This window comes from Heterodontus francisci, chromosome 46, assembly GCF_036365525.1.
Source record: "Heterodontus francisci isolate sHetFra1 chromosome 46, sHetFra1.hap1, whole genome shotgun sequence".
NCBI classification, from domain to species: Eukaryota; Metazoa; Chordata; class Chondrichthyes; order Heterodontiformes; family Heterodontidae; genus Heterodontus; species Heterodontus francisci.
In genome coordinates this window covers 15,379,079-15,391,081 of record NC_090416.1, presented here as the reverse complement: position 1 = coordinate 15,391,081, position 12,003 = coordinate 15,379,079, and the positions used below count along the sequence as shown (strand labels likewise).

The 12,003-nt window shown below is 58.4% G+C and overlaps 1 protein-coding gene across 1 annotated transcript; it reads left to right on the top strand.

Annotated features, from left to right (window-relative positions):
- The first annotated feature begins 896 nt into the window (after positions 1-896).
- Positions 897-8,273, top strand: LOC137356965 (diamine acetyltransferase 1-like). Its single transcript, XM_068022864.1, has 6 exons — positions 897-1,258; positions 3,657-3,708; positions 3,912-3,992; positions 4,253-4,354; positions 5,375-5,415; positions 7,672-8,273. Exons 1-6 carry the CDS (start codon positions 1,196-1,198, stop codon positions 7,870-7,872), a joined length of 540 nt encoding a protein of 179 aa, XP_067878965.1. The 5' UTR covers positions 897-1,195; the 3' UTR covers positions 7,873-8,273.
- Positions 8,274-12,003: the final 3,730 nt, after the last annotated feature.

The following is a 12,003-nucleotide window of genomic DNA, read 5'->3' as shown; positions in this document are numbered from 1 at the left end:
TGCTGTGGATAAAGGGGAACCGGCGGACCACATCTGCAGCACTGTGTACAGTATTGGTCTCCTTATATAAGGAAGGATGTAAATGTCTTGGAGGCAGTACAGAGAAGGTTTACTAGACTAATACTTGGAATGGGCAGGCTGTCTTATGAAGAAAGATTGGACAGGCTAGGCTTGTATCCACTGGAATTTAGAAGAGTAAGAGGCGACTTGATTGAAACATATAAGATTCTCAGGGGTCCTGACAGGGTGGATGTGGAAAGGATGTTTCCCCTTGTGGGAGAATCTAGAACTAGGGGTCACTGATTAAAAATAAGGGTTCGCCCATTTAAGACAGAGATGAGGAGAATTTTTTTCTCTCAGAGGGTCGTGAGTCTTTGGAATTCTCTTCCTCAAAAGGCGGTGGAAGCAGAGTCTTTGAATATTTTTAAGGCAGAGGTAGATCGATTCTTGATAAGCAAGGGGGTGAAAGGTTATCGGAGGGAGGTGGAAATGTGGAGTAATCAGTCCAGCCATGAACTTACTGAATGGTGTAGCAGACTCGAGGGGCCGAGTGGCCTCCTCCTGCTCCTAATTCATATGTAGAAACAGGCCATTCAGCCCATTGAGTCTATGCTGGCTCCCCACCACCGGAGCTATACTCTCAGTCCCACTACAGCTCGTTCCTTGCAGTCTTGCAAGTCTATTTCTGTGGAATCATATGGGAGATAGTGAAAGTGTGGGGCTGGGGGGGGGGGTGTAGGGGAATTGGGGCTGGGGGGGGTGGTATCGGGGAATTGGGGCTGGGGGGGGGGGGGGGGGAAGGCGAGCAGATTGATTCGGCAGGCACTGGGACCCCGCGGTCACAGCTCAAGGACCAGTCTGCTCACCGGCGCCCTCCAGCGGCGGGACACTTCATCTGGAACGAGGAGGAGGGGGGGGAGAAGAAGCAACGCCGGACTAAAAAGTGGCACCTGACGGGAAACGAGACGGGTGAAAGCGAGAAGAACGTCCATGAAAACGAAAATAAAATTCACCCTGTTTAAAAAAAAAAAAAAATAGAGTCTCATTCCCGCACTGAGAGAAGCTTTGAGGTACCGGAAGCTGGCCGGCTCTACCCAGGGGGGTGGCGAGCAGTGGCAGCGGCTGCAGCGCTGCGCTGTCGGGTCCAGTCTGACTCCAGGGTTTCAGTGGGACTGATCGTCCCCCCGGGGAGGAGATGGCTTTCACGGTGCGGGAGGCGAGAGTGGAGGACACAGTGCACATTGTCCGAATGATCAAGGTCTGGCAGCGGCAATTTCCACCTCCAACACCCCCCCCCAGCCCCAGGGGATGTGCCCCCTTAAAGGGACCCTTGAAAAGCGGTGATGCCGCCCCCCCCCCCCCCCCCCCCCCAAGGAGCTGCCCCGGGGCTGGGGTGGCTTGAAATACGGGACGCCGCCGTGTATACAGGGGCTAGGGAGAGTATACTGGGGGTATGGAGTGTATACAGGGGCTAGGGAGAGTATACCGGGGGTATGGAGTGTATACAGGGGCTAGGGAGAGTATACTGGGGGTATGGAGTGTATACAGGGGCTAGGGTGAGTATACCAGGGGTATGGAGTGTATACAGGGGCTAGGGAGAGTATACCGGGGGTATGGAGTGTATACAGGGGCTAGGGAGAGTATACTGGGGGTATGGAGTGTATACAACGGCTAGGGAGAGTATACCGGGGCTATGGAGTGTATACAGGGGCTAGGGAGAGTATACTGGGGCTGTGGAGTGTATACAGGGGCTAGGGAGAGTATACTGGGGGTATGGAGTGTATTCGGGGGCTGGGGAGAGTATACTGGGAGTATGGAGTGTATCCGGGGGCTAGGGAGAGTATACTGGGGGTATGGAGTGTATTCGGGGGCTGGGGAGAGTATACCGGGGGTATGGAGTGTATACAGCGGCTAGGGAGAGTATACCGGGGCTATGGAGTGTACACAGGGGCTAGGGAGAGTATACTGGGGCTATGGAGTGTATACAGGGGCTAGGGAGAGTATACCGGGGGTATGGAGTGTATACAGGGGCTCGGGTGAGTATACTGGGGGTATGGTGTGTATACAGGGGTTAGGGAGAGTATACCGGGGGTATGGAGTGTATACAGGGGCTAGGGAGAGTATACCGGGGGTATGGAGTGTATACAGGGGCTAGGGAGAGTATACCGGGGGTATGGAGTGTATACAGGGGCTAGGGAGAGTATACTGGGGGTATGGAGTGTATTCGGGGGCTGGGGAGAGTATACAGGGAGTATGGAGTGTATCCGGGGGCTAGGGAGAGTATACTGGGGGTATGGAGTGTATTCGGGGGCTGGGGAGAGTATACTGGGGGTATGGAGTGTATACAGGGGCTGGGGAGAGTATACCGGGGGTATGGAGTGTATACAACGGCTAGGGAGAGTATACCGGGGCTATGGAGTGTATACAGGGGCTAGGGAGAGTATACTGGGGGTATGGAGTGTATACAGGAGCTCGGGTGAGTATACTGGGGGTATGGTGTGTATACAGGGGTTAGGGAGAGTATACCGGGGGTATGGAGTGTATACAGGGGCTAGGGAGAGTATACCGGGGGTATGGAGTGTATACAACGGCTAGGGAGAGTATACCGGGGGTATGGAGTGTATACAGGGGCTAGGGAGAGTATACTGGGGCTGTGGAGTGTATACAGGGGCTAGGGAGAGTATACCGGGGATATGGAGTGTATACAGGGGCTAGGGAGAGTATACCGGGGGTATGGAGTGTACACAGGGGCTAGGGAGAGTATACTGGGGTTATGGAGTGTATGCAGGGGCTCGGGTGAGTATACTGGGGGTACGGAGTGTATACAGGGGCTAGGGAGAGTATACTGGGGGTATGGAGTGTATACAGGGGCTCGGGTGAGTATACTGGGGGTATGGAGTGTATACAGGGGCTAGGGAGAGTATACTGGGGGTATGGAGTGTATACAGGGCTAGGGAGAGTATACCGGGGATATGGAGTGTATACAGGGGCTAGGGAGAGTATACCAGGGGTATGGAGTGTATACAGGGGCTAGGGAGAGTATACCGGGGGTATGGAGTGTATACAGGGGCTAGGGAGAGTATACTGGGGGTATGGAGTGTATACAGGGGCTCGGGAGAGTATACTGGGGCTAGGGAGAATACGCGGGGGCGAGGGAGACTATACCGGGGGTATGGAGAGTATACAGGGGCTCGAGAGAGTATACCGGGGGTATGGAGTGTATACAGGGCTCGGGAGAGTATACCGGGGGTATGGAGTGTATACAGGGGCTCGGGTGAGTATACTGGGGCTGGGGAGAATACGCGGGGGCTAGGGAGAGTATACCGGGGGTATGGAGGCTATACTGGGGCTAGGGAGAATACGCGGGGGCTAGGGAGAATACGCGGGGGCTAGGGAGAATACGCGGGGGCTAGGGAGAGTACGCGGGGGCTAGGGAGAGTATACTGGGGGTATGGAGTATATAGAGGGGCTAGGGAGAGTATACTGGGCTAGGGAGAGTACGCGGGGGCTAGGGAGAGTATACTGGGCTCCCCACCTTTGGTCCTTCCTGAGCCACCCAGCAACCCTCACCCAAATCCCAAAACCTAATGGCAAACCCCAGTCGATGGATATCAAACGTGTGCTTGACGACACTCCCACTGCTGTTTGTGTTCCAGGAACTGGCTGAATACGAGAAGATTGCAGAGCAAGTCACCCAGACGCAGGAAGGTGAGAGACCTGATTGGCGACACTGTTCCCTGCCACCCCCCCCCCCCCCCCCTGCCGCGCGCACACACTCGCTCAACACGCACCCCTGACCCACCCTCGTGCCCTCGGCCTGCGATCCACTTTCTGGAAGGTCTCTCATTGCGGAGTGTTGTGTCACAACAATTTAACAGCAGTAATTAACGTCCTGTCTTTTTGCCCCACAGGTCTGATAGAAGACGGATTTACCGCGAGTCCCTTCTACAAATGTCTCGTGGCTGAGGTCCCAGCAGAACAGGCGTGTCGAGGTGCCTGGGTGACAGTTTGATTGTCCGAGTCTGAGCCCAATCTGATAGATTTATTCCCACACTCTCCTGGCCGAATTCTCAACTTCCCCACTCCCGCAACTTGAGCTCGTTCAAGCCTCCGCAGCCCCCGTGTCCTAAGTCCCTCCGCCTCTCTCTCTCTCTCTCTCCCCCTCCTTGAAACCGATCTCTTTGACACAGCTTATGAGACATGAACTCTGACCTCCCGTTTATCACTAAACCCTTGTTTCCTCTGCTTGCAGGACACACGATTGTGGATTACGCTATGTACTTCTTCACCTACGGGTCTCACAAGGGCCGGTCGATTTATTTGGAAGACCTTTACGTCATGGCGGAACTCCGAGGTGAGCGTGTGCTTGGGTGTCCCCGTGCCGTCAAGCAACGATCTTCGTTCCTCTCCGGTCACGAGGGGGCAGGTCGTCAAGGCTGGGTCACAAAGCAAGGGCCCTGTCACCACAGTTTGTGAGCTGTCGACCTGCCTCTGTGTAAGCCCCTCCAGCCCGATGACGCTCCCTATCTCTGTCACCCGACAACCCTCTGAGATCTCTGCGCTCCCCCAAATCCGGCCTCTTGCCCATCCCCCCCCCGATTCCCATCGCTCCCACCATTGGCGGCCATGCCTTCAGCTGCCTGGGGGGCCCGAAGTCTCTTTGGACCGTACCCTGTTCCATCCTTTACAGGCCCAAAATGGCCACCTTGCAATCGCCAACATCAAAAACCATTTGCCACAGTTTTGGCCATCAACTGTCCCAATATCTCTTTGCTATTTTATGCTTCCATCTGCACTGCTTGCGATGTTGCCGAACCTTTTGCTTCATTGGGAAAATGTGGATATGTGGCTTTCAATCCCATTATCTCGGTTGTTAATAAATACTGGTGAATAGTTGAGGCTCCAACAGATCCTTGCGGGGCCCCACTAGTCACATCCTGCCGATTCAAGTACCTGCCCGTTATTCCGACACTCTGTCTCCTGCCACTTTCCTAATCGGATCGATAATTTACCTTCCGTTCCAAGAGCTTCACCTTTCGCTAACAGTCTCTTAGCAGGGACTTTATCACATGTCTTCACTGTGTTCAGTCACTTTACCCTCAATAGACTTTAGTAATTTCCCAAGACAGAGATTGGACTAACTGTACTATGATTTCCTGGTCTCACCCACCCCGGAGATAGCAGAATGACGTGTGCGGTTTTCCAGTCGATCTGACGGTTACGCCAGCTTCCTTGGGGATCCTCCTGCTCTCACCTGGGATTGGCTGCGTGGGGAAGGTTAGGCTTGCCGGGTTGGGGGGAGGGGGTGCTTTCGTGTCTGAAGGAAGAGATCCTGGCGTTCTGCTCGGACATAACCACCTTCCCTGTGTTCCAGGTCGAGGAATCGGGAGCGAGTTTCTACGCAGAGTGTCAGAGGTAAAAGTATTGATGTGTTGGGGGAGGGTTGGCTGTGCGTTTACCCCGTCCCCTCGTCCGAACAGAGTCGGGACAGTGTACAGGGAGCTTTACTCTGTATCTAACCCTTTTTTAAAAAGACTTTATTAAAAACAGATAAATAAACCAAAAACTCAAATTAAAATGCCATTCTCGGCGTCGACGATGCACTCCAGTCCCTGCGGTGCCCACCGGTCGCGGAAGGCCTCAAGCGTACCGGCGGACACCGCATGCTCCTTTTCCAGGGACACCCGGGCGCGAACGTAACCGCGGAAGAGGGGCAGGCAGTCGGGGAGGACGGACCCCCCCGACGGCTTGCAGCCTGGACCTGTGAATTGCCACCTTGGCCAGGCCCAGGAGCAGACCGACGAGGAGATCCTCCTCCCGGCCCAAGCCCCTCCGCACCGGGTGCCCAAAGATCAGGAGCGTGGGACTGAAGTGCAGCCAGAATTTGAGGAGCAGACTCTTCAAATACTCAAAGGGGGGCTGCCAGGGCGTGTCCGGCCGGCTGACGAGGGCGAGGAAGTGGAAAGTGTGCAGGAGCAGCCCGTACAGGAAACCCCTCCGTGCCGATTGGAATGGCACGGAGGGCATTTCCGAGAGGCGGCTCGGGTTGTGCAGGACCGGCTCCCGAGGAGGGTTTCGGGGCCTGGGTCCGATGAGCAGTTCCGGCCGAGCGGGTGTCAGCTCGGCCGGGATCACTCCGCACTCCCGAGCCCCCTCGCCACCCACAGTGAGGGGCGTCCCGGGGGTTTCGGCTACTCCTCCGCCCGCCGGACCGTCCCCGGAGTCGGCCGCCCGGACAGCCGAGGCGCTCTCCTCCGCCAGCGGCGGAGCGCCCTGACTGGAGGCGACCATGTTCCAGACCCGGAAAAGATCCCGGTAAAAGACAGGGAACTCCCTCAGAGAGGCGCGGCTAACGGACTCCACCGGGAGCTGCGTGTCGTTTTGAAGGCAGTGACACTGGCGGAAAAAATACGTCGCCAGCGCACACCATCTGGGAGGACGCTCGACGTACAGGTATCTCTGCAGGGTCCGAAGGCGGAGAGTCGCAGCCTAGGTGCGAAGGGTGAAGGGTGGGACATTGGATAGAATGAGCCTTTGCGCAGTGGCCTCCAGGGGGTCCACTGGCAGAAAGGTCCCGCCCACGGTGAGCCCCTTGCTCAGAGCCAGGGACACCGCCCGCTCGGTCCTCAGGAATAACACTGCCTTCCCATACATTTTAGAGGCTGCAACAATGGTCGAAGGGCCGACAACCTCGGCCATTGCTTTCACGCATGCCTCTGTAGTCATGTTCGGGTGGACGTAGCTCTTGACCCCATGCTTCGATGTTAATAAAGCAAACGGTGACGGGGCAATAGGTGCAGCTGCAGCAGCCGCAGCAGCATATGTACGGGAAGGCCCCGCCACCGGCGAAGGAGAGCTTGCCATGGGGTCTAAAAGCCACGTCCCCCCCAAGAAACAAAACAAATTTACACAATTGAAACAAAAAAAAGCAAACTTTAAACAAGGTGGAGTGGGAGTAGAGGAGGATAGGGGTAGGATGGTAAAGGAAATGGGGAGGATAGGTGACTGAGGCGACTGAGTGGAGGAAGGGAGAGAAAGGCTGAAAAGGATGTTTGATCCAACTGCCAGTTGGAGCACCTTTATAACAATTAGTCCAAAACTGTTTGTTGTCTTCCAGTTGGGGGAGGCTTCTTCGCCCGGGACAGCTGGAGCCGCCCGGTACTCTCCTCTTCTGATTTTAACAAGACAGTCTTCACCCGGGCAACTCCAGCTGTCCCGAGCAGGCAGTTGGGGTGGGGAGGGAGCTCCCTATGTGCAAACACCGATACAAATACAGGGGCCCCTACTGGATTTGGCTGCCCCACCCCTGAGTCTTCAGGCCTCTTCTCCCTCCCCCAAACAGTTTAAACTTAATAGTCTTTCAGGTGCCCTGACACCCACCTCTCCAGAAAAATTGCAGCCTTCCTTGATGGTTTCCCTCCACTCTGTATTCACCTTTCTCCAGTCTCTCTCTCCAGTTGCTGCAGCACAGGTGCAGCTGCTCCCCCTGATTGCTGGCAGGAAGTGCTGCAAATTGACCAGCCAATCCCCGTACTGTACCTGTCCTGGGAGTGTTTGATGGGGACAGTGTAGGGGGAGATTTAGTGACATGTTGATAATTCTGATGCTGAATCCACTGGACACTGTTGAAAACACATACACGAGATATTTACATTCCATGTTTTCTCCCAGATTGCGTTACAGAACAAGTGCTCCCGGCTGAACTTTGTTGTCTATGAGGAGAATAAGCCGAGCATTGACTTCTACATTGCAAAAGGGGCTGTCGACCTGACAAAATCTGAAAGGTGGCATCTGTTCAGGTTCGAGAAGGAGCAGATGGAGGGGCTAGCAGGAGGAAAGGGGCAGAATATCCCCACCTGTCCCTCTGAATAAGCAGGGCACACAGGCACAATTAATTCCCCATATCCCCTCTTTCCTGATTTTCCAAGATGCTCCTTGCGAATGGGAAGTCCTTATGTAAACATGTCACGCTGCAGTCATAGCCTCCCGCCAGCAAGTGGCGTTACAGCAAAATCACCATGTCACGCAGTCACGGAGTATCTTTCACTGGAGTGCTCTCGGTGTCTCCTCCACCCTTAATGTCTTCAATAATCTGTGCATCACCATATGTCATCCTGCGGAATAATATCAGCTATTGTTTTGAACATAACTGGGGATTTTTATTGATATCTAACTCCTTTATTCACACACACTATTATTAGAAGAACAGGGGAGAGGTATCTCTGGTGTCAATATTTATTCCACATCCAAAGGCATTAAAATAATAGACAATTGGGGTCGTTATCACTTTGCTGTTTGTGGCATCTTCCTCTGTACAAATTGCTGTGTTTGCTACCTTACAACAGTGACTACACTGCCTGAGGCTGTGACAGGTGCTACAGGAATAAACATTTCACATTTCATTCCTCACTTATTCACGTACCCGTTGCCTGTGTTAGCAGTGTGAGATGGGTGGTTGCAATGAGTTTATCTGCTTGCTCCTGTGCCTCAGTCAGTCAGTTAGTTAGTCAGTCAGTACAGGTCCCAGGCATGGACCCCGGGGAGTGCAAATCATTTCAGCCAATCACAGGGTGATGGTCCTTCCTGTAGAAATGTATTCCTTATTCACAGTTTTGGAAATACCGGAGCAGTCAACATCAGTAAACAAACAAACGCAGGGTTTGGCAAAGGCATTCCACTCTCTGTGAACCTATCCAAGACTCCCGACACTCCTCCCCCAACCTATGATCCCTCTCTCCCCAACCTATGATCCCTCTCCCCCCCCCCCCAACCTACGATCCCTCTCCCCCCCCCAACCTACGATCCCTCTCCCCCCCCCAACCTACGATCCCTCTCCCCCCCAACCTATGATCCCTCTCCCCCCCCCCAACCTGCGATCCCTCTTCCCCCCCCCACCAACCTGCGATCCCTCTCCCCCCCCCCCCCAACCTAAGATCCCTCTCCCCCCCCAACCTAAGATCCCTCTCCCCCCCCCCAACCTACGATCCCTCGCCCCCCCAACCTACGATCCTCGCCCCCCCAACCTACGATCCCTCGCCCCCCCAACCTACGATCCCCTCGCCCCCCCCCAACCTACGATCCCTCTCCCCCCCAACCTACGATCCCTCCCCCCCACAACCTACGATCCCTCCCCCCACAACCTACGATCCCTCCCCCCACAACCTACGATCCCTCCCCCCACAACCTACGATCTCTCCCCCCCCCAACCTACGATCCCTCTCCCCCCACCCCCAACCTCCGATCCCTCTCTCCCCCCCCAACCTACGATCCCTCTCCCCCCCCAACCTACGATCCCTCTCCACCCCCCCCAACCTACGATCCCTCTCTCCCCCTACCTACGATCCCTCTCCCCCACCCCCCCAACTTATGATCCCTCGCCCCCTTACCTTCGATCCCTCTCCCCTCCCCCAACCTAAGATCCCGCTCCCCCCCAACCTACGATCCCTCTCTCCCCCCCCCCCCAACCTACGATCCCTCTCCCCCCCCCCCCCAACCTACGATCCCTCTCCCCCCCCCCCCCCCCAACCTACGATCCCTCTCCCCCCCTCCCAACCTACGATCCCTCTCCCCCCCCCATCCTACGATCCCTCTCCCCCCCCCCCATCCTACGATCCCTCTCCCCCCCCCATCCTACGATCCCTCTCCCCCCCCCATCCTACGATCCCTCTCCCCCCCCCATCCTACGATCCCTCTCCCCCCCCATCCTACGATCCCTCTCCCCCCCCCCATCCTACGATCCCTCTCCCCCCCCCATCCTACGATCCCTCTCGCCCCCCCATCCTACGATCCCTCTCGCCCCCCCATCCTACGATCCCTCTCGCCCCCCCATCCTACGATCCCTCTCGCCCCCCCCATCCTACGATCCCTCGCCCCCCCCATCCTACGATCCCTCGCCCCCCCATCCTACGATCCCTCGCCCCCCCATCCTACGATCCCTCGCCCCCCCATCCTACGATCCCTCGCCCCCCCATCCTACGATCCCTCGCCCCCCCCATCCTACGATCCCTCGCCCCCCCCATCCTACGATCCCTCGCCCCCCCATCCTACGATCCCTCGCCCCCCCATCCTCCGATCCCTCTCCCCCCCCCAACCTGCGATCCCTCTCTCCCCCCCCCCCCAACCTGCGATCCCTCTCCCCCCCCCCACAACCTGCGATCCCTCTCCCCCCCCCCCACAACCTGCGATCCCTCTCCCCCCCCCCCCCAACCTGCGATCCCTCTCCCCCCCCCCCCCCCAACCTACGATCCCTCTCCCCCTCCCAACCTACGATCCCTCTCCCCCTCCCAACCTACGATCCCTCTCCCCCTCCCAACCTACGATCCCTCTCCCCCCCCAACCTACGATCCCTCTTCCCCCCCCCCCCACAACCTAAGATCCCTCTCCCCCCCCCCCAACCTCCGATCCCTCTCCCCCCCCCCCCCCAACCTCCGATCCCTCTCCCCCCCCCCCCAACCTCCGATCCCTCTCCCCCCCCCCCCCAACCTCCGATCCCTCTCCCCCCCCCCCCCCAACCTCCGATCCCTCTCCCCCCCAACCTCCGATCCCTCTCCCCCCCAACCTCCGATCCCTCTCCCCCCCAACCTCCGATCCCTCTCCCCCCCAACCTCCGATCCCTCTCCCCCCCAACCTCCGATCCCTCTCCCCCCCCAACCTCCGATCCCTCTCCCCCCCAACCTCCGATCCCTCTCCCCCCCAACCTCCGATCCCTCTCCCCCCCAACCTCCGATCCCTCTCCCCCCCAACCTCCGATCCCTCTCCCCCCCAACCTCCGATCCCTCTCTCCCCCCCCCCCAACCTCCGATCCCTCTCCCCCCCCCCCAACCTCCGATCCCTCTCCCCCCCCCCAACCTCCGATCCCTCTCCCCCCCCCAACCTCCGATCCCTCTCCCCCCCCCCCCCCAACCTCCGATCCCTCTCCCCCCCAACCTCCGATCCCTCTCCCCCCCAACCTCCGATCCCTCTCCCCCCCCAACCTCCGATCCCTCTCCCCCCCAACCTCTGATCCCTCTCCCCCCCAACCTCCGATCCCTCTCCCCCCCCCCCCCCAACCTCCGATCCCTCTCCCCCCCAACCTCCGATCCCTCTCCCCCCCAACCTCCGATCCCTCTCCCCCCAACCTCCGATCCCTCTCCCCCCCAACCTCCGATCCCTCTCCCCCCCAACCTCCGATCCCTCTCCCCCCCAACCTCCGATCCCTCTCCCCCCCCAACCTCCGATCCCTCTCCCCCCCAACCTCCGATCCCTCTCCCCCCCAACCTCCGATCCCTCTCCCCCCCCAACCTAAGATCCCTCTCCCCCCCAACCTAAGATCCCTCTCCCCCCCCAACCTACGATCCCTCTCCCCCCCCACAACCTACGATCCCTCTCCCCCCCAACCTCCACAACCTAAGATCCCTCTCCCCCCCCCCCCCCCAACCTACGATCCCTCTCCCCCCCCCCAACCTCCGATCCCTCTCCCCCCCCCAACCTCCGATCCCTCTCCCCCCCCCCCCAACCTCCGATCCCTCTCCCCCCCAACCTCCGATCCCTCTCCCCCCCAACCTCCGATCCCTCTCCCCCCCAACCTCCGATCCCTCTCCCCCCCAACCTCCGATCCCTCTCCCCCCCAACCTCTGATCCCTCTCCCCCCCAACCTCCGATCCCTCTCCCCCCCAACCTCCGATCCCTCTCCCCCCCAACCTCCGATCCCTCTCCCCCCCAACCTCCGATCCCTCTCCCCCCCCAACCTCCGATCCCTCTCCCCCCCAACCTCCGATCCCTCTCCCCCCCCAACCTCCGATCCCTCTCCCCCCCCCAACCTCCGATCCCTCTCCCCCCCCCAACCTCCGATCCCTCTCCCCCCCCAACCTCCGATCCCTCTCCCCCCCCAACCTCCGATCCCTCTCCCCCCCCAACCTCCGATCCCTCTCCCCCCCCAACCTCCGATCCCTCTCCCCCCCCCAACCTCCGATCCCTCTCCCCCCCCAACCTCCGATCCCTCTCCCCCCCCCAACCTCCGATCCC

Excerpts from the sequence above, each read along its gene's own strand:
- LOC137356965 (XM_068022864.1), top strand. The coding sequence starts at position 1,196 with ATGGCTTTCACGGTGCGGGAGGCGAGAGTGGAGGACACAGTGCACATT. Across the intron at positions 3,993-4,252 it reads AGCAGAACAGGCGTGTCGAG|GACACACGATTGTGGATTAC; the intron begins GTGCCTGGGTGA and ends CTCTGCTTGCAG. Across the intron at positions 5,416-7,671 it reads TTCTACGCAGAGTGTCAGAG|ATTGCGTTACAGAACAAGTG; the intron begins GTAAAAGTATTG and ends GTTTTCTCCCAG.